Consider the following 26288-nt stretch of genomic DNA (forward strand, 5'->3'; position numbering starts at 1 on the left):
CAGTTATTTTGATTAATTGCGGCAGGTAAAGTAAAATTCTTCTTTCAGTACAATAAAGTGTGACTTTACTGCTGCAAATGGCGGCAAATGAGTACAATAATGAATGACTTTAGTGACGGTTAGCGATAAAATACTTTATTGTCCAACATACTCCCGTCTTAATTGTGAATAATTTGCTTAATTTATTTTATTAGATATAGGGGAGGCTGTTACCGTAGGATCTAATCTATTTAAGAAATGTGTCAACCATTATTTTTTGCATTTTGTGTCATTGTGCCCCATATCTGCGGTACACTGAAAGCGGGTAAGGGTACTATTGGTAGGGGCGCCCAAGCGGGGATTTTTGCAGTTACTTGAGCGCGTCAGATTATCACATGGGAAGAAACCTTGTACCCTGTAAATGTACCCCTACCATATATTGGATCTTAATACAGGGGAGTTCGTTAAGGGGGGTCCGAAAAAAAATTTATCCTTAGAAAAACTCCAAATCGTCACATTAAGATAAGTTAAGTTAAGTACATGAAGAACAGTGTATATTTCAAAAAATCTGACGATTTGAGCGAGGCGTAAGGAAATGGGTGAGTCACAAAGTTTCACAAGAAAAAAGCGAATATTTCGAGAAATAATCGTCAGATCGAAGAACTAAAAAATACGTCTTTTATATTTTTGAAAATCTATCGAATGACACTAAACACGACCTCCCACGGAGTGGGGTGGGGGTAAATTTCTCCCGCGATATTTTGCGAAATATACATGAGATCGAAAAACTGCAAAATACACGTATTCAATATTTTTGAAAAATATATTGAATCGCATCAAACACGACCCCCTACGGAGGTGGGGAGGGAGGTTACTTTAAAATATTAGGAGCGCCCATTTTTTATTGTATATTTGGATTCCTTACGTAAAAATAAGTAACTTTTATTCGAAACATTTTTTCGAATTATGCATAGATGGCGTTTTAGGACCTAATCTTCACAACCCAATAGTATACTATATAAAACGATTAAAAAAACGCCACAGTTAAAGAAGAGGCTATTTATCCAATTAATTTAATGTAGTAAGAAAAGACATTTGTAATAAAAATTAAGTTCAGCTGGTCCTATTGAGGCACAAACACGAAATCATATTACATTTAGCTCATGTTAAAATTATTGAAATCGATCTAGAATGGAATTAAACCTTTGTGCCTCACAAGACCCTGAGCCACAGACGGATTTCCCAACAGTATATTTATGTATATGACATTAACTTAGAAAGGGTCATCTACAGGAAGCTCCACGAAGTTGTCGCATTTTCGGTGTTATAGAAATTTGACCTGATAGTCTTCCTCATCATCTTTCATCGTGGTGATTCCACCAACGTAAAATTTGGATTGGTTCCTAGTTTTGAATGCAATAAAGACATAATCATCTAAAGCAGGTAGATGCAATTCTACAAAGCGATCAGGCCCAACGGCAAACAAGTCACGATCTAGAATCTATGTGCATATTGACGTCCATGTCTACATATTGAACGTATTCATCGTCATCTTCTGATGTATCAACGTCCCTTGTTTGTGCAGATTTTTTGTTATTGGGTCCAAGAGCAACCTTATTCTTGCTGCCTTTTTCATTGAAACTGGAATCGGCTTCTTCTTTTCTGCAATGGCTTTCATTTCTAGAGTGATCATAGCTATCACACTCTTTCCTTTCTCTTAGACTTTCGATCGATTTTGCGTTCTGCTGCTTTTGAATAACCACGAAAATCTTCAGGAGGGAGAAAAGCTTGACTTGGACCAGCTATTGAATCAAGGACACTGATTTCTACATAATTTGAAGCGGTTCCTGAAGAAGGCCCAAAAACAGCAATATCCAGTGGTTGCATTTTATTGGATGAATAGGGAGGTTAAGTCAAAATTGAAATGCCAATCTCTTTGCTTATCATAAGAACTTCTATGTGTAGCGAATGAAATGTGGATACTGTGGTGATGTTAAGGCTTGTTTCTCCACTTGTGGCTTTTCACACTTGCTGGACGCCGTTTCAGCGACTATTTGTTGGGGTTTTTGTACAGTTTATAAGCAAATGAGTACAATAGCTAAGTTTATGAGCTGATTTACTCATTCTTGAATTTTTAGTTTCAGAGTAGTACTTAGCAAGTTCTTACATAACAACATATAGGTTATTATACGAGTAGTTAACTATTTATTTAATGGTTTTCTGTCGGGCAAATATAGATCTCTTGAATTTATGCTTTCAAAAATGGCTCCTTACAAAAACACCACTATGTTAATTGGGTGATCATTTCTTGCATTTTATAGTCCCCTTTTTATTGTTTTAGGATCCGCTAGCTAGTACTGACATCAATGGAAATGACGACGATCCCATGCCTCAAGACAACGGCGATAATAAACATGGAACGAGATGTGCAGGAGAGGTTGCAGCAGTAGCTTACAATCAATTCTGCGGGATCGGCGTAGCTTACAACGCTAGTATAGGAGGTAAGTTATAAAGTTTATGCTCTTAAAATGTATTATCTTCATTATGTCCATAGTCAAGCTGGATGGGTCGTTTGATAAAAATTTGGCAATAAATCTAGGCAATTGTAAAAAACTCAGGCAATACTTAGATAGTCACCAAGGGTTCTGCATTCTGACCTATAGAGCATTTTCTCTTTCTCTCGATAGATGTCGCTACGCGTCCGTACGCATATTAGTTATTTGTGTATTAAGAGCGAAAGGTGATACATTATTGCTTGAGAGTAGCGGAGAACGGTAATTACTCGAAAGCAATAATGTCACTTTGCTCTTGTAATACATACAACATTTTTTCTACAATCACTTAATAAATTGAAACTATTTTTAAATCATTAACTTTATTGTAGGTAACTATTTTATATCTGTCATTGTAATATCATAACATTAACTTTTATATCTTTCAGTTTGAATGTTCATTGTGTTTGTATTGTATGGTTGTACGGTTGTATGGGTGTACGTAAACTTTACGCGTTAGAGCGATAAAGTGACGGTACTCAGTAAACGTCAACTTTTCGTTGCCATTGACATGCGAAAAAGTCTTCTTTATCAAGTGATTGTAGAAAAAATATTTTATTATTTTGCCTAGGGGGACAGTCGAAATTAGTTTGCTTCAGGATACACCACAGGCGGCTCTAAAGACTGTGAAAAAAGAAACCTAGGTCAGTCGACTCCTGAGCGACTAAAGTGTGTCGCTTGTCCTAATCCCAAATTGCTAATTAAGATTATGATTCAATCAATTTGTACTCTACAAGCTCCCTAGTGGGAAAGTTTTGGGGTAGTTCTGATTTATTTCATTATATATGGATTTTGGGCTGCTGAATCCGAATATGAGGTTTGCGGACAAAATTTCTTGCCGGAACATTGAAAAAATCGCGAGAAAATCGAAAAAGTGCAGCCTTTTTCCGCTTTTTTGCTCAAATCTCGAAAACTATTAACTTTTAGTAAATGGTCTGTTAACAGAAATTAAAGTACTCAAAATTATCTACAAATATCACTATTTACTTTTTTTTTAGATGAACCGTTCGGCCTAAAGTACAAATTGAAAATTGCCAATTTTTAACGGTCTCGGCAAAACCCACTTTTTGCATTCCAAAACTTTAGTTTTTATTAGAATGTTAAATTCTAAATGAATATTAAATTTCTCCTAGTTTTCTGTACAAATAATAAATGTTAGTTCATAATATGAATATGGTATGTCTATTCTCACAGCTTCCATGAATCCATTCCATCCTAAAATACCGAGAATGTCTCTGCTTTTCCCTTAGAGCCACAGAAGATCAGGCACAGATGGAGTCACAGTTTCAGTTGGTGTGAACATTCCCTTCGGATCTTGATTTCTGATAAACCTTGTGGTTTTGTCCTTTCAAAATGTATTAGTTGAACATCTTTCTGACTTCCAGAAACCTCAGGTGCGAGTTTAGTTTTTAGCCGAGGAATGGATCGGTTAGGAGCTATTGCATGTTTTGGTGCAATACAAGGAATGCCACGCATGACGTAAAAAGTGTGGTATACGTCGATTGTATGTACATTAGCTCATTCTGTCCCAAAGCTGCATATATAATGTTTTTGAAAAAGTGGGTCTGTATTCCCAGCCGCTGTATATATAGGGTGAGGCAGACAAAGGGCCCATTAGAAATATCTCGAGAACTAAAGGCAACAGAATCATGAAAATTGGAATGAAGAGGTTTTGAAGAGTGATCTGTTTAATGAAAATATTTTCATCTATTTTCTACTTCCGGTTATACCGGAAGTTTCTCATAACTTCGTTTTTTTAAATGGGACACCCTGTATATTTTTACATTTTTGGATTTTTCTCGATGTCTCCTTTCTTAATATATGAGGTTTTATATTATTATACAGGGTAATTTAAAAGATAATTACGTGTTTTTATTAATTTCGTAGCAGATTTCACACCCTGTAGAATTATATTACTTTGACATCAAAAACTCTATTTGCATTCAAATGATTTCTAATACAGTCTACTATTGTTAAACATTATTAGTATAGCTATATATTGAATTTTAGTATACAGGGTTGGTCAAAACACGGAATGAATATTTTCCGAGTTTTCTTAAATGGAACACCCTGTATTTTAGTATTGTAATTAAATGATATTTTATGGTACTTTTTCATTTTATAAGCATTCCCTATACCTAACTGCTTTAATTTGTGGGTTATTGGTGATTCAAGCCAAACATTAATTGCAACAAAAAATACGTGAAATTTTATTAGGTTGGCCTTGAAAATAGTCAGTCACAAATAATTTTTCGGAAATAAATACATATTAATCTAGACTGATCGTTAATGGTTGAGCTATCAAAATACTTACGTATAGTCGGTTCACTAAACTCAGACACAACTGGCTAGTGGTTTTAGTAAGTAATTTTGCCAATTTGGTAAAATTGGCAAAAAAATAATTAGTAAATATTTAATAATTACTAAATAGTTCATAATTTTGCTAATTTTGGCAAAATTGGCAAAAAACAAAAAAATTACCTATTAAAATCACTAGTCAGTTGTGTCTAAGTTTAGCGAACCGACTATAGTTAAGATTCTTGGTGCGATTAACAATTAAGCACAAATTAAAGCAGTTAGGTATAGGGAATGCTTAAGAAATAAAAAAGTACCATAAAATATCATTTCAATACAATACTAAAATACAGGGTGTTCCATTTAAGAAAACTCAGAAAATACTCATTCCGAGTTTCGACCAACCCTGTATACTAAAAATCATCAATTAGCTATACTAATAATTTGTGACAATAGTAGACTATATTAAAAATCATTTGAACATAAATAAAGTTTTTGATGTCAAACTACTTTAATTCTACAGCGTGTGAAAGTTGCTACGAAATTAATAAAAGAACGTAATTATCTTTTAAACTACCCTGTATAACAATACAAAACCGCATATTTTAAGAAATAAGACTTCGAGTAGAATCCAAAAATGTAAAAATATATAGGGTGTCCCATTTAAAAAAACGAAGTTATAGGCAACTTCCGGTATAACCGGAAGTAGCAACTAGATAACAATATTTTCAATAAATATATCACTCTTCAAAACCCCTTCGTGCCAATTTTCATGAGTCTTTTACCTTTAGTTCTCGAGATATTTCTAATAGGCCCTTTATCTGCCTCACCTGTATACGTTCAAGGTATTATGGTCTCAATTTACCAAAGCCGAAAATATGCGTTGCTTATAAAATTTTAGACTCATTGGTGTCCCAATGCCTTAGAAATATGTCCGAAAATGTTAGATTATTGTTCCAAAGACCTCAAAATGTTGGCACCTAAGACAGATCATGCGGCCCCATTGCCGTATATATTGTTTAACATATTTTAGATATACATACTATATTATTATAGCACTGGTTTAACGCTTATAGGTAGCTGCTAGAAAGTGAAGCGTTTGTAGCCACAGAAAAGACCAGAAAAAAAGAAGCGAATCGAGATACATGTGTGCAATATGCGGAGTCGGCCTTTGCGTAGTGTCATGTTTTGAGGAATACCACACAAAAGAAAACTTTTAATGTTAATTTACATTACATTATTTTTGTTAAGTTAGTTACATTTTCTCAAGTTGGTTTTGCTCTCTGATGAGTACTTTTGAAAAGAAAACGTTTGTTGGTTAAAAAAAAACTCATTAAAAAACATGTTTTGGTCATTTATTTGTTTATTTATATGCGACGTATATATAAAGCAATGGGACTCTAAGCATATAAAAACCTTTGGAATTGAGGGACCAACATGCAAATTAAGGACTGGCATAGAAAGGGTTAAAATCAGCGTTTTCGTACACCTGTTGTGTAAAGCACGGCTGGTCAATTTTCTGCGGATCGCCTGCGATTGTTGACACTTCCGGATAAGCAACGCGCTTGCTCAAAGTCTTGTAGCGGCAGTAAGGCCCAGATAGTTGATCTCACCATTCCTTGAAGGGTTGGCCGTTTTCTCTACAAAAAGTATGGCTCAAGAAAATAGGTTGATGTAGTTTCCTCTTTGGGGTTTTGTTCATCCTATACAAAAGCTGTTCGCGTGGAAGTGTCTGCATTCGCAGGCAATCGGCAGAAAATTGACCTGTCGTGCTTTACACAGCAGGTGTACGATAACGCTGATTTTAACGTACATACAATCGACGAATACCACACTTTTCATGTCATATGTGACATTTTTTGTATTGCATCAAAACATGCAGTAGTTTCTAAGCAATCCATTCCTCGGATAAAAAAAGAAACCCGCGCCTGAGGTTTATGGAAGTCAGGAAGCTGTTCAACTAATTCATTTTAAAAGGACAAAACCTCAAGGTTTATCAGAAATCAAGACAACAGATCCGAGGGAAATGTTCACACCAACTGAAACTGTGACTCCATCTGTGCCTGCTCTTCTGTGGCTCTAAGGGAAAAGCAGAGACATTCATGGCTTCTTAGGACGGCATGGACTCATGGAAGCTGTCACAAGAAACATACCATACCTATAAACTAACATTTATTATTTGTCAGAAAACTAGGAGAAATTTATCAAATGACAGCATTCTAATAAAAAATAAAGTTTTGGAATGTAAAAACTGGGTTTTACCGAGACCGTTAAAAATTGGCAATTTTCAACTTGTACTTGAGACCGGACAGTTCGTCTGAAAAAAAAAGTAAATAGTGATATTTGTAGATAATTTTAAGTACTTTAATTTCTGTTAACAGACCATTTTCTAAAAGTTAATAGTTTTTGAGATTTGAGCAAAAAAGCGGAAAAAAGCTGAAATTTTTCGCTTTTTTCGCGATTTTTTCAATGTGCTGGCAAGAAATTTTGTCCGCAAACCTCATATTCGGATTCATCAGTCCAAAATCCATATACATAATGAAAGAAATCAGAACTACTCCACAACTTTCCTAGTCAAAACACAATTTTATTGAATCATTAGTCTTCCCAAAAAAATAATAAATACGTTGAAAAAAATGTTTGTTATAATAATATCAAATTTTACATAAACAATTTAAAACAAAACAGCTAGACGCAGTACTTACTTCGCTTCTGACTATATGGGCTAATTCTAAAGCCAAAACAAAAAATATGCAAACGACGACAACCAAAATGCAGATATTTGATTATTATCCCTTCAGAAATTTATTTTCAATTTGCTGATGTTATTTAGCGTGCATTACATAATTTAGTACCTACGTTTTCGAATGTAAAACGATATAATCCCTCTAAACATTTTATAGCCCCTCTATGTCGACATATGTTGCGAGTTTCATCTCCCGTTTCGTATATATTCAACTCCTCACGGGTATGGACCATCACTTTTATTGCGCGCGAAAAATGAGTTCGGCATTTAGAAAATTACGACTTTTTGATGAGTAGTCAACGAGGTACGAGCTTTTGAATGGCCTGAAAATTGTATTTGAATTAAATTGAATCTTAAATTTTAATCTAGGATGCAATAAGTATGGTATAAGATTGCATTTCTTTTCTTTTTACAGTGGATTCTTTCCTGTACACCTCTATGATGAATAATTAATAATTTTAATGCCGGTTACTGACAACTAGTGAGGTCGTGTGGTCTAGTTGTGATCGTTATCTCCACCCGAAATTTTTATTCCTAGCTTCATGATCAGGAACTTAATTTTTGTGGTTTTTCAACATGTTGATGATGAATTTTCATTTAAGTAGCGGAATCGATTGAATTGTATCTTATGCCGCCTGTCGCGTGTGAACCTTCTTCATTTACTCCTCCTCTATCTTTTCTTCTTCGGAAGGATGTAGTGGCGTCATGTAATTCTATTGACTACGTCCAATTATCTTTCTCCTGTACGTGCTGTTTTGCTTCTGAGAATGAGTGACCAGTTATGTTTGTTTTATGGATCCTTTGCCGGTTACGTTGGCTTCAATTATTATTCTATCATGCCATCTCTTCTTCTAGCTATATATCCAACAAGAAAAGAAAACTTTTCTTGTTGTTTAAAACGTACTAAACGTTTGGCATTCCTATCCTCAGGTAGCTGTAGTTATGTGTTAGTATATTATGTTATGTTATTTATGTTAGTTATGTGTTAGTAGTATGTATTAGTTGTTGCTCTATAATTATCAGGGTCTTATAACATTATTGTCACGAGTTGGACGCATTGCTCCTGTAGTAATTCTTACCCATGTTAACACACTCCTATTCTAACCTGGCTGCACCATACTGATGACGATCAAATAGTCAGAAATACGTATCTTCGGTTGCCTTTCATCTTATATGTATAAATATTTTGTTTTTTCTTTTTCATTTGGCCGAGCACTTGGCCGAGCTCGACGTCCTATCAAACGTCATCTTTAGGGCTTCCGGGGTCTCAGTCTCCTGAACTCCCAGACATTACACTATTCACTGGACACTGCAATACTGTATTGCACATGGTAATAGTATTTACTAACTCTTAAGAGGATGGGTACATATTTTCAGCTGCAATGCTATTTAAATGGGGATTCATTTTTTTTAATCCTGAGAAAACTAATAAGTATTTTTGAAAAATTTAAACCCAGAATGAAAGATTACGTTATTGGCGAGGGCCGAAAGTCCCTGAGAACTTCTATAATGTTTATTTTAATAAGTTACAGGGGTGAAAAACTAAGAGAAAATTTAGTGTGATATTTAATTTAAAATATCTCATTCAAAATAAACTTTTTATTTATTCTAAGGGACTTTCGGCCCCCGGTAATAATATAGTCTTTCATTCTGCGTTTAAATTTTTCAAAAATATTTATTGGTTTTTCAGGATTCGAAAAAGAATGGACACAATGTCCGTGGTAATATTTCCAAATCTACCTTTGTCATACAACGCACTCAGTCGAATAGAATATTGTCAGCATACTATCAGTCAGACAGTGACAATCAGTGACAATTTTAAATATTTGACATGGCATGGGGAATATTTTGAGTTGTTGATTAAATAATATTGATATATAGTGTATTTGATAAATATAATTGATTTAAGACGTCAACTTAATAAAAAGTTATTTATTGTGTATTATTTTTGGAAAATCCAAGCAGAGAATACATCTATCAGGATAATATATTCTGTGATCCAAGTATTTTGTTGTTAAAGATGTTCAAAATTGTAAGCGTTCCATAGTAATTAAAAATATATTATTAAAAAATCACTTTAACACTTTTCCTCTTTTCTCGATTGAGTATTAGTTTTTGTTGTACATATAAATTATTACAATCACTGAATACATAGTTAGTGAAAAAATTATCATATTTATTAACTGAATTAATAATTTGTAGTTATAAAAATAACAATTATCCAAGAACATTCAAAAGCCATCTCTTTAAATTAATGATGACATTTTCAAGTAGAATGACATTCTAATAATGTTTACATATCCATACCAGTGTGAATTTTACTTCACGTTATTTGCTGTGTTAAGACAGAAAAAGTAGGGATACCCGTAAAATATTTACTAATTATGTACTGATGGCCTTAACGGCAGAACAGAAAATGCATCGTAAAGAGATTTGGTCTAATACCCTGTAATACCTCGAAAACTACTCAGACTTGTAGTTAAATATTTTAAAAAATTGCCAAATAAAGATATTATAACAATAGTCTCAAAAATTAATTGCCAGACATTGCATTTAAGTTTAGAGATATTAAATTGACTAACAAAGTATATTTTTATCCAAAAATTGCCCTTTTTATCAAACGGCAATAATTCTCTCGATGTGTCTACTATCGATGTGTCTAACAAATAGGTGGTAGGTACGTTTATTTAGATGAGATATCAACATTTCTCTGTTCTCTGATCTTTTTTAAATATACTTTAATGGATTCTAATGTAAAATTATGGCACAATAAGTCCATGAGGCTGCAGTGCCATCGGAGACATATGTCAGACGACCTCCAAAAAAAAAAAAAAATGTAAAATTATAAATATACCTACTTATAAAAATCAAAACTAAAATAAAATTACATTGTCGTTAATTTTTGAACGCAACACGTATATATCGTTGTAAGCTTTTCTTCCAAGTAGAAACACACGAATGCTTGAAGAATTTTTATATTCCTCAACACTTTATCTCAATATATTCCGATTGAGTGTAATATTGATTAAATATTAAGACATTCCCAACACGTATTTCAAAAATTTCCCCAATCATATTTCACTCTCGAGTAGGTAATCAAAATTTCTGATATGATATGATAGCGCCGCAGACGTCGTCTCAGAATGAATGTTTTCTTGATTTAGGAATCCTGTCACTTCTTTATTAAACAGACATGGCACACTGAATTTTGGAGTATCAAAAATGAATTGAAAAGCGAATAAGATTGGATTGGATCTTTACGAGATTTTTTATTCGTGTACAGTTTTTCTTTTTTAAGATATATAACTGGACTTGTACGAATATTTAATTCAAATATTTGGAATTTTGCATATTCCTACAAGAGATTGCATAACGTACATAAAACTAGCGAAACCATTTTAGACAAATTACGTTGCTCGGCCAAAAGGTGTTTCAGGACTTAATAACCCTTTCGCTTCGGATGACGTCGAAAGACGTCATTCGCTTTTTAAGTCACAGGCGGATGACGTCTTTCGCCGCCATAGGCACGGGCACATAACTTTAGTATATCGTCAGCCTCAATTGAACGACGTCTTTCAAGTTATCCGCAGCGAAAGAGTTAATAGACAGATACACGAAGCTGTTACCATACACACACGTGGAGTGTGTCCATTCCACGCAAGCAAGGATCGTGTGGGCCCTAGCTTGCATGGAGTAAGAGCGCTCCACTGAGTAAAGGCTTTTCAGTACTTCATGGAAGACGGCCAGGGTGAGGGAAGTCCTCATCCCCGACATGGCGCGTCCCAATGGCTGATAGGGAAGGTTCTTGTAGATACGCAGGACAGGTACCAATAAGGTTCAACCAAATAATTACCTGCTGGTCAACTGAGGGCATAACATAGGGCAGCAGCTATGTCATGAAGTCACTGGGCTTTCTGATCCATACAATTTTGGTGTAAAATACTCACAGGCAGTAACCACATCTTAGTTCAACTGGCGGTAATACTGAGATCAGGCGGGCACCGGGAAACCACCTGAGTGCCTACCCAGAGAGCGTATTGAAATTACTACTGAGCAAGGCAATTCGCTCTGTAACCCGGCTGGCAACCGGCGCCATATCGATCCTGGGTCAAATGTTGTAAAATGGATGACCGGAGAGATGATTGTGGACGACTATCGAAGATCAAACTAAGCATTACGTAGAAACTACCGCATTGCAACATGGAATGTTAGGGGGCTGCTACAGTCAGAAAAACTGTATATAGTAGAAAATGAACTGAGCAAGGAGAACGTAGATATCTGCGATACCTATATAATGTGTACCAGTGCCGAAGCTGTAGAAGGTCTTGTAGAAGAAACATACCACCTGAAGCATGAAACCATCTTTCTAACATTCATACCATTCCTAAGAAAAAGCCAATGATGATAATTGAAGATTGGAATGTAAAAATAGGAAAAACGAAAATAGATGACTATTTGAAAGGAAAGCTGATCATGGCTTAGGCGAGAGAAATGACAAATGTAAACAGCTCATTCACTTTGTCAACGATACAGATCTTAGAATAATAAAGGCAAGGTTTAAAGATTATCCGCAAAGATTATCAAGGAGGAGGACGATACAAAATCTTAATAGATTATATTCTTGTCACTGTCACTAAACGATGGAGAATCTCAGTAATCGATCCGAAGACAAAGCCTGAAATCAGCTGCAGAATGTGGTTCCGAACACAAGAAAGACAATAATTGGTTTCAAAAGGCCCAGAAAATTTTAGAGAAGCTTTAGCAACAGCTGACCTATCAGTCACTTCCAGAGATCGTGACAAAATATTAAAATATAAAAAGAATTGGATGCTAAAGCTATCAACAATACAAATCCCAAAGAAAAAATAGATAGGAAAAATTATTGGATGACTTTTCTTCAACACAACATAACAACACTTGAAATGTTGCTGAGAAATCCCGATTATTATATTTATTTAACTCGACACCTATTACGCAAACAACTTTTTATAATCCAAAATTTTAGTTGTAAAGTGTTACTCTATTACTCATACCACCTAATGCAATCTATAGATTTATTACTAAATTTGTCAAGTTAATCGATGATCTTCCAAAACGGTATCCTGTATTTTTGCTATTATTGTTTATTATGTTGATTCACTTTTTCGACATCCTTCCCTTAAATCGTCCTCAAGACTGGAACGACCATGTTCAAATTCGCCAACATATCTTCATTGTATTATTTAAGGTGAATAATCATTTTACAGTTTTAATGCTCGTTTTCTTGGTGCATCATTCAATAATTTAAAACGTCACACGTTTTTTAGGTGTACGTATGTTAGATGGTGTAGTAAACGACGCAGTTGAAGCCAGAGCCCTAGGTCTAAACCCGGAACACATCGACATCTACAGCGCTTCCTGGGGACCTGAAGACGACGGGAAAACCGTAGACGGTCCCGGACCATTAGCAAGACGAGCTTTTATATACGGAGTAACTAGTGGGAGAAAAGGAAAAGGATCTATTTTCGTTTGGGCTTCGGGAAATGGAGGCCGACATACGGATTCCTGCAATTGTGATGGATACACCAACAGTATCTTTACCTTGAGTATATCTAGTGCTACACAAGGAGGGTAAGTGTTCAATCAGCTTAATGTTACGTTTTGTTAATGCGCTCTCTTTATTATTATTATTAGTTACAAACCTTGGTATTTGGAAGAGTGTTCTTCAACATTAGCAACAACTTACAGCTCAGGAACACCTGGACATGACAAAAGCGTCGCGACGGTTGATATGGACGCTAGATTACGACCAGATCATATCTGTACTGTAGAACATACTGGAACTTCAGCTTCAGCACCTTTAGGTAAACATCTTAATTTACATAAACTTGCGTGCACAGAAACCGGCCCACTTAAAAATTGGGTCATTTTTGATATCTCGAATTTCCTAAACCTGTCGTCTGATTTAAGTGATTTTTTAAATGTGTTATAGCCTTGTTCTTTAATAATATCACTGTAATAATATTGTTCCTGAACAGGTAAATTTCCATTGTATACCGGGAGTACGAATCAAACTGTGTTTTTTTCTCAAAGTTCACATAACCCTGTGGAATATTCTAGCATTTATAGAATACTGAAATTAAAACCCAACTATAGCCTCAGGTTTTATTTTTGATTCATTCGCTTATATTAGATAATAAAAAAGTTGAGTACTTTCACAACTATGTTCTTCATCAGTACAGGATATTTCTAAATAAGTGCGACAACCTTTAAAAGGGTAATTCTGCATGAAAAACTAATGGCAGTTTGCTTTATAATCGTAATGTCCGCAAATGCTTCTTTTCCGAGATACGGGATGTTGAATTTTTTCTTACAAACTGATGATTTATTTATTGCTTTAGAATCAGTTGAGATATGCAAATGAAATTTGGTGAGTTTTAAGACGTAGTTATTGCACATTTTTTGACATACAATTAAAAATTTAATATTCACTATTACGAATTTTATATTCACCATTGGCGTGCATACCTACGGGTTATAATATGATCAGTCTTATTACCCGTCTGCGCGCTACTGGTGAATATTAAATTCTTAATTGTATGTCAAAAAATGTACAATAACTACGTCTTAAAACCCACCAAATTTCATTTGTATATCTCAACCGATTTTAAAGCAATAAATAAATCGTCAGTTTGTAAGCAAATTTCAACATCCCCTATCTCGGAAACGAAGCATTTGCAGATATACGATTATAAAGCAAACTGTCATTATTTTTTTATGCAGTAACCCTTAAACCCCTTAAATTTTGCCATATTTATTTAAAAACACCCTGTATATAAGAAAAACATGGCTAATTGTTAAAGTACCTAACTTTTTTATGGTCTAACATAAGCGAATGAATCAAAAAACAGAATTTTTAGAAAACATAATGCTATAGGTAGTTGGGTTTTAATTTCAGTATTTTATAAATAAGAGAACATTCCACAGAGTGATGCGAACTTTGAGAAAAAAACACAGTTTGATTCGTACACCCGGTATACAATTAAAATTTACCTGTTTAGCAACAATATTATCACAGCGGTATTGTTAAAGAATAAGGTTATAACATATTAAAAAATCACTTTTATCGGACAACAGGTTTAGGAAATTCGAGACATCAAAAATGACCAAATTTTTAAGTGGGCCGATTTCTATGCACCTAAGTTTAGTTTTTTCCGTTATAGATAATTATCATTTTATCTAATCTCATCATACAATTCTCACTATTTATAAACAATGTCCTTATTTTCTTTTCCTTTGCTTGAAAAATAATTCCTTCCTCAACTAAATGTTTATTTTCAGCTGCTGGAATATGCGCCCTAGCTCTTGAAGCCAACCCCACGTTGACGTGGCGTGACATGCAATATTTAGTAGTACTAACTTCAAGAGCTCCTCCACTGGAGAAAGAGGCTGGATGGATAGTAAACGGCGTTGGGCGAAAAGCTTCTCATAAATTTGGTTATGGTCTCATGGACGCTGGTGCTTTGGTTACTTTAGCCGAAAAATGGACTACGGTACCGCCTCAACACATCTGTAAAAGTCAGGAAATTGTAGAAGATCGACCAATTAATCCTGCCTATGGTAAATTAATCATTGCAGTAGGAAAGCCTGGTACATATTTTATTTAATATCTTTTACAGGTTCCAGTTTGAATTTCAATATGGAAGTAGACGCATGTAGTGGTACCTTGAACGACGTCCGGTTTTTAGAGCACGTTCAATGTAAGATTTCTTTACGATTCTTTCCCAGAGGTAACCTTCGTATTCTTCTTACTTCTCCAATGGGTACTACCAGTACTCTTCTCTTCGAAAGACCAAGAGACGTTGTTAGCTCCAACTTCGATGACTGGCCATTCCTTAGCGTGCATTTCTGGGGAGAAAAGGCTGAAGGAAAATGGAGATTACAGATTATCAATTCCGGTAATCGACACGTTAATCAGCCTGGAGTACTAAAGAAGTGGCAATTAATCTTCTACGGTACATCTGTGAATCCCGTACGACTTCGTCCCCCAAATGGAGCTAGATCTACTCCATGGAAATCTCCTTTGAACACCTTCACCTTTCCGACACAAGCACAACCTGTAAATCCCGTCACTGATAATTTTTTTGAAGATAATATCTTTAAGAATTTCCAAGACTTTCCGAACATATACTCCTTCTCTGGATCCGATCCAGAAGAAGCCATCAGTAGTCTAGACGGTAAAGGAAAGAGAACCGAAGTGCGTGATAACCAGGAAAACGATTTGGAAAACGAGGAGGAAACTAAAGAAGGCTGTGATGAACAATGTGATGAACAAGGATGCTTTGGACGAGGTCCTACTAAGTGTATAGCGTGCAAGAATAAGAGAATGGACAAGTAAGTGATCGAAATCTTCAAGTTCTTGATAAGATATTTTAATTGTTCAATTTGTTGTAGAACGTGTGTATCTACGTGTCCCCCTAGAAGTTATTCCGACTCCCAAAACGTTTGCCAACCGTGTCATGAAGCCTGCGAAACGTGTACAGGTCCAGATCAAAAGAGCTGTTTGTCGTGTTCGCCTGGACACGTGCGAGTCATCGATTTGGATATATGCTTGCAGCAATGTCCTGAAGGATACTATGAGAGTAAGTTATACTATAAATAAAGTTTGATAATGAAATGTCCTTTTTCCCAACATATTTTTCTCTGAATATTATTAGACTAAGAGCGGCTATAGGTGAAATTTGCTAATCATTTTAGGCACGATAAGACCCTATAACTTAAATAGTAGAACCTAAAAGAAAACGTATGAACATTATGCCGTCACTTTTTAGTGGCACATGCGTCGACAGTGGCGCATCAAACTTTTCACTTATGGATGGGATTTAGCTTTTCACAACTATTTAGCTTTTTAATGGGGTGCAAAAAATAGAAAAAATCGCGTTTTTGGCACTAAATTGTTAATAATTAAAAAATGGACGCGAACTATACGCAGGAAATAGGTAGGTTTTCTTCCTATAGGTCTACAATAACTAAAAAAGTAGTCAGCTACCTGGATATTTGAGTGTCCTGAGAAAGTGAGAAAATCCTTATTTCTCTGGACTATATGTATACAGCCAAGATGTATAATATTCTTTACGTTAATACAATTTTGGAAAAAGTACTAATGATATTTTTTTTCAGATTTTGCCGATAGAACCTGCATTCCTTGCCAGCCCAACTGCGCGGGTTGTCAGGATCGTCCAGACCATTGTACCAGCTGTGATCACCATTTATTATTATTCCAAAATAGATGTTTAGCTTCTTGTCCTCTTAGTACTTTCGAGACTGATGACTATGGGTGAGTAATTAAGAGTTTTAATAAGAGTTTTACTAACTGAACCGAAAAATAAGTAAACCAGCATAAAAAGAAATAAAAACTGAATGAGTCATGATAAATTATTTTGGTATAAAAATAAAACTAATAAACGGATATGTCCTGACTAAGCGTCTCTCCCCAGGTTTTCTTTAGTCTGCCTCTCCTACTCCTTCCAGAAACGCGCAGAGCAATTTTTTTTTAATCCCTAACGTCTCGACATTGAACAAAACCAAACCATTTTATTCTATGCTCTGTCAAGTTGATATCAATTGGGGCCACTTCCAGGCTTCCCCTAATATAGTTATCTTTCCAAATAAACTTTCCACTTTCCAGATTTGAACCTTGAAAGTGGAGTTCTTGAGTTTCCTCAAGACCTTTACTTTTATTTTCCTTGAACCTAGTTTGACCATTATCTTTTTCACTTCTTTCCTCACGTTTTCTCAATAATTTCAATAGCAGTACCTCTAATGACACTGGTCTTGATTTCTTTTGACTTTCTTTCATGTTGCAAACAAATTTTTTCTACTATTCTTGTCCTGAATAGACCTTCTTTGGCATCTTTTAACATCCACCACTTGATTTACGGTGGTGTCCCCCCCCTCCCCCGATATTTAGGTATAATTTCGCTTTTTTACTTCGATGTCCAGCACAAGCAACTTATGTCGTTGCCTTTCCATCCTTACATTTATGTATATCGTCTTGTCATAAAATAATCTATTTGAAAGTGATTTTGTCGGCCTTTGTACGTAATAAGTTGAGTTTCTCTTTTTTGAAAGAAATTGTTAACATTCGCCATATCTAATGCTGTTGCTTATTCCAGCATGTCATTTCCAGCTTCATGTCTAGTTTCAAAAACTAGTCCTCCATGTATTGCTTCATGTCCTATATTGGATTGACCTACATGTGCATTAAAATCACCTCCTATTGTAACTTCCTCCTTTGATGTAATATCACTCAGTCTTCTTTTTCTTAGCCTTCTGTGTTACATATTTGGACATACGCTTCTCCCAACTCTGTCCATCGGTCTCTGACCTGAGCAACATACTACCAATTTGTTCAGGCTATTCTTTTAATATCATCAACCCATCTCATCTGTGGTCTTCCTTTTGGTCGTTTACCTTCATAAGGTCTCCAATGGCCTGCGAAGCTCCATTTATGTTTATCAATTTTTGTTGCTATGTCTTGGACTTGACTTGTGCTTTTGATCTTATCCAGTCGTTTCTCTTTTTATCTGACAGTCAGTCGGGTACCTCACCTTGATTAGTGTCCATATGTCATGATAGGAAGGATACACTGGTTGAACACTTTGCTCCTCAAGTATTGGGGTATCTTGCGGTTCTTAGGTATCCAACTAAGTTATCCAAATCATGCCCATGGTAGTCTTGCTCTTCTATAGTCTGTTTTTAAACCAAGAGGAGTAATTCAAATTTCACGCGCCGTAAAGCTTGTTTGTAATTGCTCCAACCAAATACTCCACTGTTATCAAATTTTGACACTAATGACATTTATAAAATTTTGACACTTTTGGCATTTCATAGGTTAAATAAGTTATATCAGCGATTTTTTGTATTTGTATTTGTATTTTGTTTTTTCTGCGTTATTCCTTTAATTTTTAGATTGTTAATCTGTTTTATATAAAGAACAGTTGTTTTCAGAACTTTTTAGCGACGTATTAGTATAATATAATATTTATGGATTACCGTCAAAGGCCGATATGGACAACCAAAAAAAAAAAATGTACTTGGTGATATTTCTAGTGACTTTCTTGGGTGTGAATCTATCTTTTTAGTTTTCCAAGTTCTCTTGGTTTAAAAACAAAGTATAGTAATTGCCGCACTTTGGTTATCTTTGTAAAATGTCAGAATTTGGCCTAGGAGATTCCTGGTTTTGTTCTGTCTCACTGCCATTTATAGTTATACCCCTGGGGTCATCTGTGTTTGTCATTGTTTTTGTTTTTCTCGTATTTATTTTTAGGCCGATGTATTGGGAGCTGCCTGCTAGTTTCTCCATCATAATTTGGAGTTTCTCGAAGGTGCTCGCTATAATCACAAAGTCGTCGGCAGTACCGGCGCTTAGGTCTACGGTACCTGGCTGCAAAACTAACTTCGGCGCCCGTTGTTTTTTTTAATTAGTATTTTATATACCACCAGCGAAAAAAAATGCTCTTTTTGGCGCTCCCAAAGAGGGGCGCCCGCCTGCAGCGCATCGCTTGCAGGCCCGTTATCACTGGTCCTGGTCGTCAGCGAATCTGAGGTTGTTTCACTTGTTGCCATTAACGTTAATGCCATAAGTTGACCAATTTGTAGTTTTGAAGACGTCTTCTAGGGTTTGTGTACGGGGACGGGGTTTGTATTTTCGTCTAGTTGTACTATCTACATTTTATTTCACTATCAGCCATTATACAACTCCATTCTTAGTGTTTCTTTTCCTACATACCACAGTTTGTATCTTTGACTTAGTTCTTTTGCTATTTGTCCTTTCCACGTAATACCATGAATGCAAGTCATTTATAAACTCCTTTCTTTAACCACATTTGGTGTTCCCCTGAAATAGACAAATACAGATATAGGGGAGTGCAATTAGAACTAAAACATGCATTGTTTCGTGAAAATTCAAACAAGCTTATATTTTTTAAAACTTTTGTTGTTAGTTTATGAGCGGCCGTGGAGTAACGGCATAAACGCTGGCCTCATACGCCAGTGCACGTGGGTTCGAGCCCTGCCAAAGACAAACCATTTTCATTTCCAATAATGACACGAGCCGTCTAACCGTGCCTCGGAGAGCACGTAAAGCCGTCGGTCCCCCTGGGCTAGTGTACATCGGCACTAATTACTTAAAACAGGGTTAAAGATGTAAATGGCGCCGGAACTATCCGAAAGGATCTCCCCGGCAAAAATGCCATACGATATTATTATTATTATTATGTTAGTTTATATACATGTTAAAGTAAAAAGTTCTATTCAGTACTCGCAGATTAGGCCGCTAATTATTTATTAATTGTTTAAACAATAACAATTGGTTTGTATTAACAATTTTAAAAATAATGAAAAATAATGTTAAATTCATCATTTTACTTTGATCAAATATGTTTCTATTTTGTTTTTGATTAAACTGAATCCGAATATGGCATTGCAATTTGAAAATTCTTATACAAAAGCTCTTATACAGTATGTTTTCGTAGCTAGGAACCACATGGAAAACTTTTTTATTATCAATTTTACGAAAAAAAAGTTATTCTTCATAAAATGCTCTGGATAGTCAAAAATCTAAAACTCAACCATCAGATATGAAATTTTATCAATTTTATACGAGTTATGTCAAAAATATGAATTTCGTTAAAGAGTAAAGTACATTTTTATATTTCAGAATATCAAAAAATGCTATTATGAAAAGTTGTTTGAAATTAAAAACTATGTTTAAATATACAATTACATTATTCTAATCGAAAAAAATTTTTCAATTTTTTCTCAAATTACCGATACTCATCATCATTTTATTACAATTATGATAACTATTTTATTATCACTTTTACGAAAAAAAGTTATTCTTCATAAAATGCTCTCCCTGGTCTAAAATCTAAGATACAATCACCAGATATCAAACTTTTTTAATTTTATACGAGGTATGTAAAAAATATTAATTTTTCTTAAGAGTTAAGTGCCTTTATTATTCACGATATTTTAATTAGAAGGACGTAATTGAACACTAAAACAAATTTTTTAATTCCAAACAACTTTTCTTTATAACAATTTTCGAAATTGTGAAATTTAACGATACTTTACTCTTGAGTGAAATTCATATTTTTTGACATACCTCGTATAAAATTCATTAAATTTGATATTTGATGATTGCATCTTAGATTATATATGATGCAGAGTATTTTATAAAGAATAACATTTTTTCGTAAAACTCATAATAAAAAAGTTATCAACAGGTTCCCAGTTACGCAGACATACTGTATAAGAGCTAAAAAAAAATTTTTTCTGAACATTTTTTATTGTTAAAGTTTATTATTAAATGTATTTTGGGTAAGTTTTACAGAAAAAAAGTTTTGATCACTTTATATAAACATTTTTTTAGCTGGTAATTTTCGGTTTTTGTATTACATTTTTGTTATCTTTCTTAATTTTCCCAAAAAGAAATAGTGTATTTCATTTCTAAAGTAAAATAATTTAGTGCATTTTAAAGATTACATCCTAAGCTATAAAAAAGTACTTATAAAACTATAATAGATCTGTTCAAACTTGAGTAATACAGTCTTAAATTGGTGGTAATTCTATAAAACTACGAAGATTTCAAAAATTACTTTTTTTAAGACGTCATATCGTTTGAATTAAATTTTTAAGATTTTTTTGAATGAAACATCATTTAGTACGATGCTTGAAAGGTAAGTTCTGCAAAATTTAGGGTTTTATAAGAAAAATTGTATTAGTTACACATTTATCATTTTTAAACAAAATTGATGTAAGGCTCACTTTCCGCCCCCACCGTACTTATGCCCATACATTTTATTTCTTTTTATTATAACCGTAAGATAGCTTGATTATTCTTCTTTTAGGATCAATTTTCTGAATTTTTCAATGGTCAAGTCAGTTTTGTTCTAAAGTTTATATTTTCGGAGTTATTTAACAAAACATCAAACTTCGTAGTTCATTTGTTTAATAAAAAATGAAGCACCCACTTCTCGAGTAGAACTTTATATGTTGTTTATTAAACATTTCTTAATGAAATTACAAAAAGTTCTATCTTGTTTGATTTTTTCCGAAGTGAAATTCTATATGCACTCCCCTAATACATTTATTCTGATTTTTTAATGGAATGTAAAGCGTATCACTTAAATCACCATACTGCTTACACAGCTGAAGCGTTGCGTTAGTAGCCGTGACACTTTAAGTACATTTAGAAGTATAAAACATTATAATTATTAATAGTAAATGTGTATAAAATATACAATCTTGACGCAACTAAGCCATTATAGATGACAATAACATTGAAAGTTGGTGAAATTGACTAACGAAAACATAAAATTTTAATCAGTAAAATTTGATAATCTTTATAGCTCATTCATTCTTAATTAACCAATCAATACTTATAAATTCCTTCCTTAATCTTAGCAATATTATTTTCCAGTTGTGGATCATGCCACGAATCGTGCGAGACGTGCACGGGATCAAACAGTTCTCAGTGCATTTCCTGTCCCACCGGGCGGTTCTGGCACGAAGGACGATGCATAAAGGAATGTCCGGCCCACCATTATGCCGATTCGCAGAGAAAAGAGTGCATAGAGTGCCCCCCGGGCTGCAGCGAATGTAACAAAACGACGTGTATCTCCTGTTTGGACGACTGGAAGGTGAACAGCAAGGGACGGTGCGTCTCGCAAAATAGCGATAAGTGCGATGTTGGTGAGTACCTTTTATATTTACAAAAAAGGTCGATCAAATATTACGGAAACAAGAATGTAAAAAGAATTTCAGAGTAACGAAAAACCTAAAAGTAAAAGCATAATGCGTATTTCACCTTGTCGTCAATTTTACCAGTATTGTGTTTTATAAGTTTTGCACACTTTTTGTCGGCTTTCTTCCATTTTTTTACATATTTTCATAATTTTTTACACGTTCTATTCACTTTTAGGTTTTGACCATTTTTTACAAGTTTTCCTCATTTTTTTGGCACCTTTTCCCCACTTTTTTATACTTTTTCACCAATTTTTTCAAGTTTAATCCAGATTTTAACACTTCTGTAACATTTGTTTACACGTTTCTTGACACTTTTTTTACATGTTTTATCCACTTTTTGTCAGCTTTCCCCCATTTTTTTAAGCTTATTTCACCTTAAACCTAGGTTCACTTTTTCTCACCTTTCTCCCACTTTTTACAGGTTTTCCCCCATTAGTACATGAAATACAGTCGAACCCGCTTATTGGAATAGCCTTCCTGCCAAAAAAAAGTATTCCTATAACAGGGATATTCTAATAACCGATCATATAAGCCTAGTAAAAACGTTTTGGGACCTCAAATTTCTATTCCTTAATCCGGGATATTCCTTTAACCGGTATTCTAATAAGCGGGTTCGACTGTATATATCCACTTTTCAACAGATTCTGGCATTTTTTTACGTTTTCCTCAATTTTTGTCAGCTTTCTCTCACTTTTTTAAACGCTTTTCTTTACTTCAATCGTTTGGGTCGAATCTTTAGACGTTAATTTGACTGCTTTTTCTTTAATGCAAATGAATGAAAATTTGCAGACATATGCATTCGCGGGAACAATACACGAATAGTCAATAATTTTTTGTATGTTTATTAATTGTTTAAATAAAAAAAAATATTTTAATGGAAAATGTTTAAATTATTTTGTTTTTTACAATGTAGAAACTCGAAACTTTTACAGATTGTAGCTAATTATATGAACTATACATAATTTCACTTTTTACGTTAATTGTTTACGTTATGCTTCATAAATAAACAATAAAGTTTCAAATTTTTTCCAATTCCGACTACTTTTCATGTTTGTACATCACGCATCCTAAGCGGCGACGATTTTGAACGCTCATATCTTTGTTTATATAAACATCGGCGCTTATTCGTGTCAAATTTCAATACGATACGAAACAAACCTTCAACCAAAACTCGAATTAAAAATATTCGTGTTTTTAACGTAGTCTTAGAAAAACCACTGGTAGAGACGTTTTGTGCTACAATTAACATTAGATTTCGTTTTGGCGTATTAATTCAAAATTTCTTACGAACCCTTAAACATATTCAACGGTCATTTATAAACAAGTGTGTTTCTGTGACCTATGTGCTGTGAATGTTATTATGTGACATCGTGCAATTAAGGGTCCAGTGTCAATGTATGTACTAAATAATATTTGACGCATAAATATTTCCTGCGACAATTTGCATTAACTAAGTAACTGCTTTTGAGATTTTTTATTAAATGAGTGTTTGCGGAAAGACAGGCTTACGTTGCATTGAGCCGAGTGCGATCATTAGACGGCTTGCGCATCGAAGAACTGCATTGAGAGAAATTTACAGGGTCTACACCGTGCAATAGTAAAGCATTAGAAGAGATGGAAAGACTGCGAAAACTGTAATAGGTGTAAATAATGATTTTGATTTAAAAAATGTATGAGCAAATTACAGAAAATGTAAAATGTATGTATCAAATGTTGAAATAAATGCAAAAAATGTGCCTATCATATACATCCTTTTTTTAAACATGACGATATATTTTAATGTTTAAAAAGTGTAAGGCTAAAAAGTAAAAAAAATATGAAAAAAATTTTTTAAAGAAACGCTTTTTTTTAGTTATGAGTGACTAAAATTAAAAATATTATAAAAAATCAATCAAAAAGCAAAAAATAAAAAAATTCAAACCCTAAGTATTATTAAAAAAACTGTTAGACAGATTAACACATTCGTTAAAGAAAAGCGTGGGGCGCGAAAAGTGAAAAAGTATCTATTCTCAAACCGTTTATTCGATGAAGACGCGTCCCACGCTTTTCTTTAACGAATGTGTTAGATTTTTTCAATTGTTTAACGAATCTGTAAGATTTTTGTATGTTTAATCTGTCTAACAGGTTTTTTAGAATAATCCTTCGAGTTTGATGTTTTTATGTTTTGCTTTTTGATTGATTTTTTTAAAATATTTTTAATTTTAGTCACTCGTAACTAAAAAAAAAGCGTTTCTTAAAAAAATTTTTTATATTTTTTTACAATTTGTCCACAATTTTTGCATGTTTTATCTATTTTTTAACAGCTTCTGACTATTTTTTACAAGTTTTCCCCACTTTTTGTCAGCTTTTTCCTACTTTATTTATTTAAAAAGTTCAACAGGCCTTAATGGCCTAGGGCTAAAAATAATATTAATATAATACGATAATATAATACTATAGGTATATTGATACAAAACGTGTATCAAGTGGGGTAGCTTTTTGTCCAATCATGCCCTTTGCCTACTAAATTGATTTAGGTACTATTCTTCTCCATCCGTCCCTGTTTGTTACTCTTTCTTCCCAACCAATAATTCCCTCATTTCTGAGATCTTCCTGTACGCTATCAAGCCATCTTTGTCTGGGTCTTCCTTTTCTTCTTTTTGTGATTGGCCCCGTTTTAGGTTCATCTTTAACATCCTCTTCTTTTCCATTCTTATCATAGGCGTAACCAGGGGGTTTTGGGGGTTATAACCTCCCCATTTGGATGTACTTTGAGCTCTATACGCTTAACACCATTACTATTCCATAGCCCCCAGAGACCATCAAGTAGTTGTAACCCCCCCTCCCTTAGGATCATCCTGGTTACACCTCTGATTCTCATCACGCGTCCCATCCATCTCATTCTGTGTGCTTTTATGAAGCGACTGATACTTTTTTAATACTTGTTTGTAGAGTTTCACCATTTTTCACACGATCTATCCACTTTTTAACAGGTTTTGAACCTTTTTACAATGCACCCTACTTTTTGACACCTTTCCCCCACTTTTTTACGCTATTCACTAATTCTTCTATGTAATCTAATAATCGTCTAATGTAGTTTTTCATACCTTTTTATCATTTTTTACAAATGTTCCCCATGCTGTAACGACTGTCCGTCACTTCTTGATATTTTTTACATTTTTTTACATGCTTCATCCACTTTTTAAAGCATTCTTTCACTTTTTACACTTTTTACCATTTGTGACAAGACTGCCCACATTTTGACAGATTTCCTCTACGTTTTATACTTTTCCCCCTTTTTATAACTTTTTTAGCATTCTAATCTAACAGAACCTGTAGTTATACCAGTGTTGTCGGCATCTTTTACATTCTTTATCTCTAGATTTTATTTTAATTTATTTACACTTATTTTTAATTTATTTATACTAAGCTGTTATGCCTAACCTAACCTAACCTAACCTAAGCTGTTGACACTAAAACATAATTATATTATAATAAATTTAAAACCGTACATTCCGAAATTAAAACCGTACATTCAATACCCGTTTTATTATTCAAAATTTTCGATACAATTTATAAACTCACTGACTGTAGAATCTAAAATGATTCTATTTATTTATGCCGACTCTGTCTTCTAGAAAGATCCAGTAATTTCTCTAGAGACTACGCGGCGTCATTCTGTCTTTGAGGCGCTTCGGTAGCGGCTAGACTAGTCAGGGCCGGCCTGGTATACGTGCGCTTGGAAATCGTAACATTATCTTATCTAATATAGTCGGTTCGCTAAACTCAGACGCAAATGGCTAATGATTTTAGTACGTAACTTTTTTGTTTTTTGCCAATTTTGACAAAATTTGCAAAATTACTAAATATTTAGTAATTATTAACTATTTAGTAATTATTTTTTTGGCAATTTTATCAAATTGGCAAAATTACTAGCTTAAATCACT

General features: G+C 34.1%; 1 protein-coding gene across 2 annotated transcripts in view; it reads left to right on the forward strand.

Annotated features, from left to right (window-relative positions):
* Window positions 1–26288, forward strand: part of LOC114335453 (furin-like protease 2) — a 371635-nt gene that overhangs the window by 322224 nt on the left and 23123 nt on the right. For both annotated transcript variants that reach the window (XM_028285704.2, XM_028285696.2), the window contains exons 3-10: window positions 2321–2480; window positions 12879–13182; window positions 13246–13415; window positions 14893–15171; window positions 15231–15945; window positions 16006–16193; window positions 16732–16888; window positions 22037–22308. In XM_028285704.2, the coding sequence (XP_028141505.1) occupies window positions 2321–2480; window positions 12879–13182; window positions 13246–13415; window positions 14893–15171; window positions 15231–15945; window positions 16006–16193; window positions 16732–16888; window positions 22037–22308 (2245 nt within the window). The remainder of the gene's footprint in view (window positions 1–2320; window positions 2481–12878; window positions 13183–13245; window positions 13416–14892; window positions 15172–15230; window positions 15946–16005; window positions 16194–16731; window positions 16889–22036; window positions 22309–26288) is intronic.

This window comes from Diabrotica virgifera, chromosome 2, assembly GCF_917563875.1.
Source record: "Diabrotica virgifera virgifera chromosome 2, PGI_DIABVI_V3a".
Classification (NCBI taxonomy): domain Eukaryota; kingdom Metazoa; phylum Arthropoda; class Insecta; order Coleoptera; family Chrysomelidae; genus Diabrotica; species Diabrotica virgifera.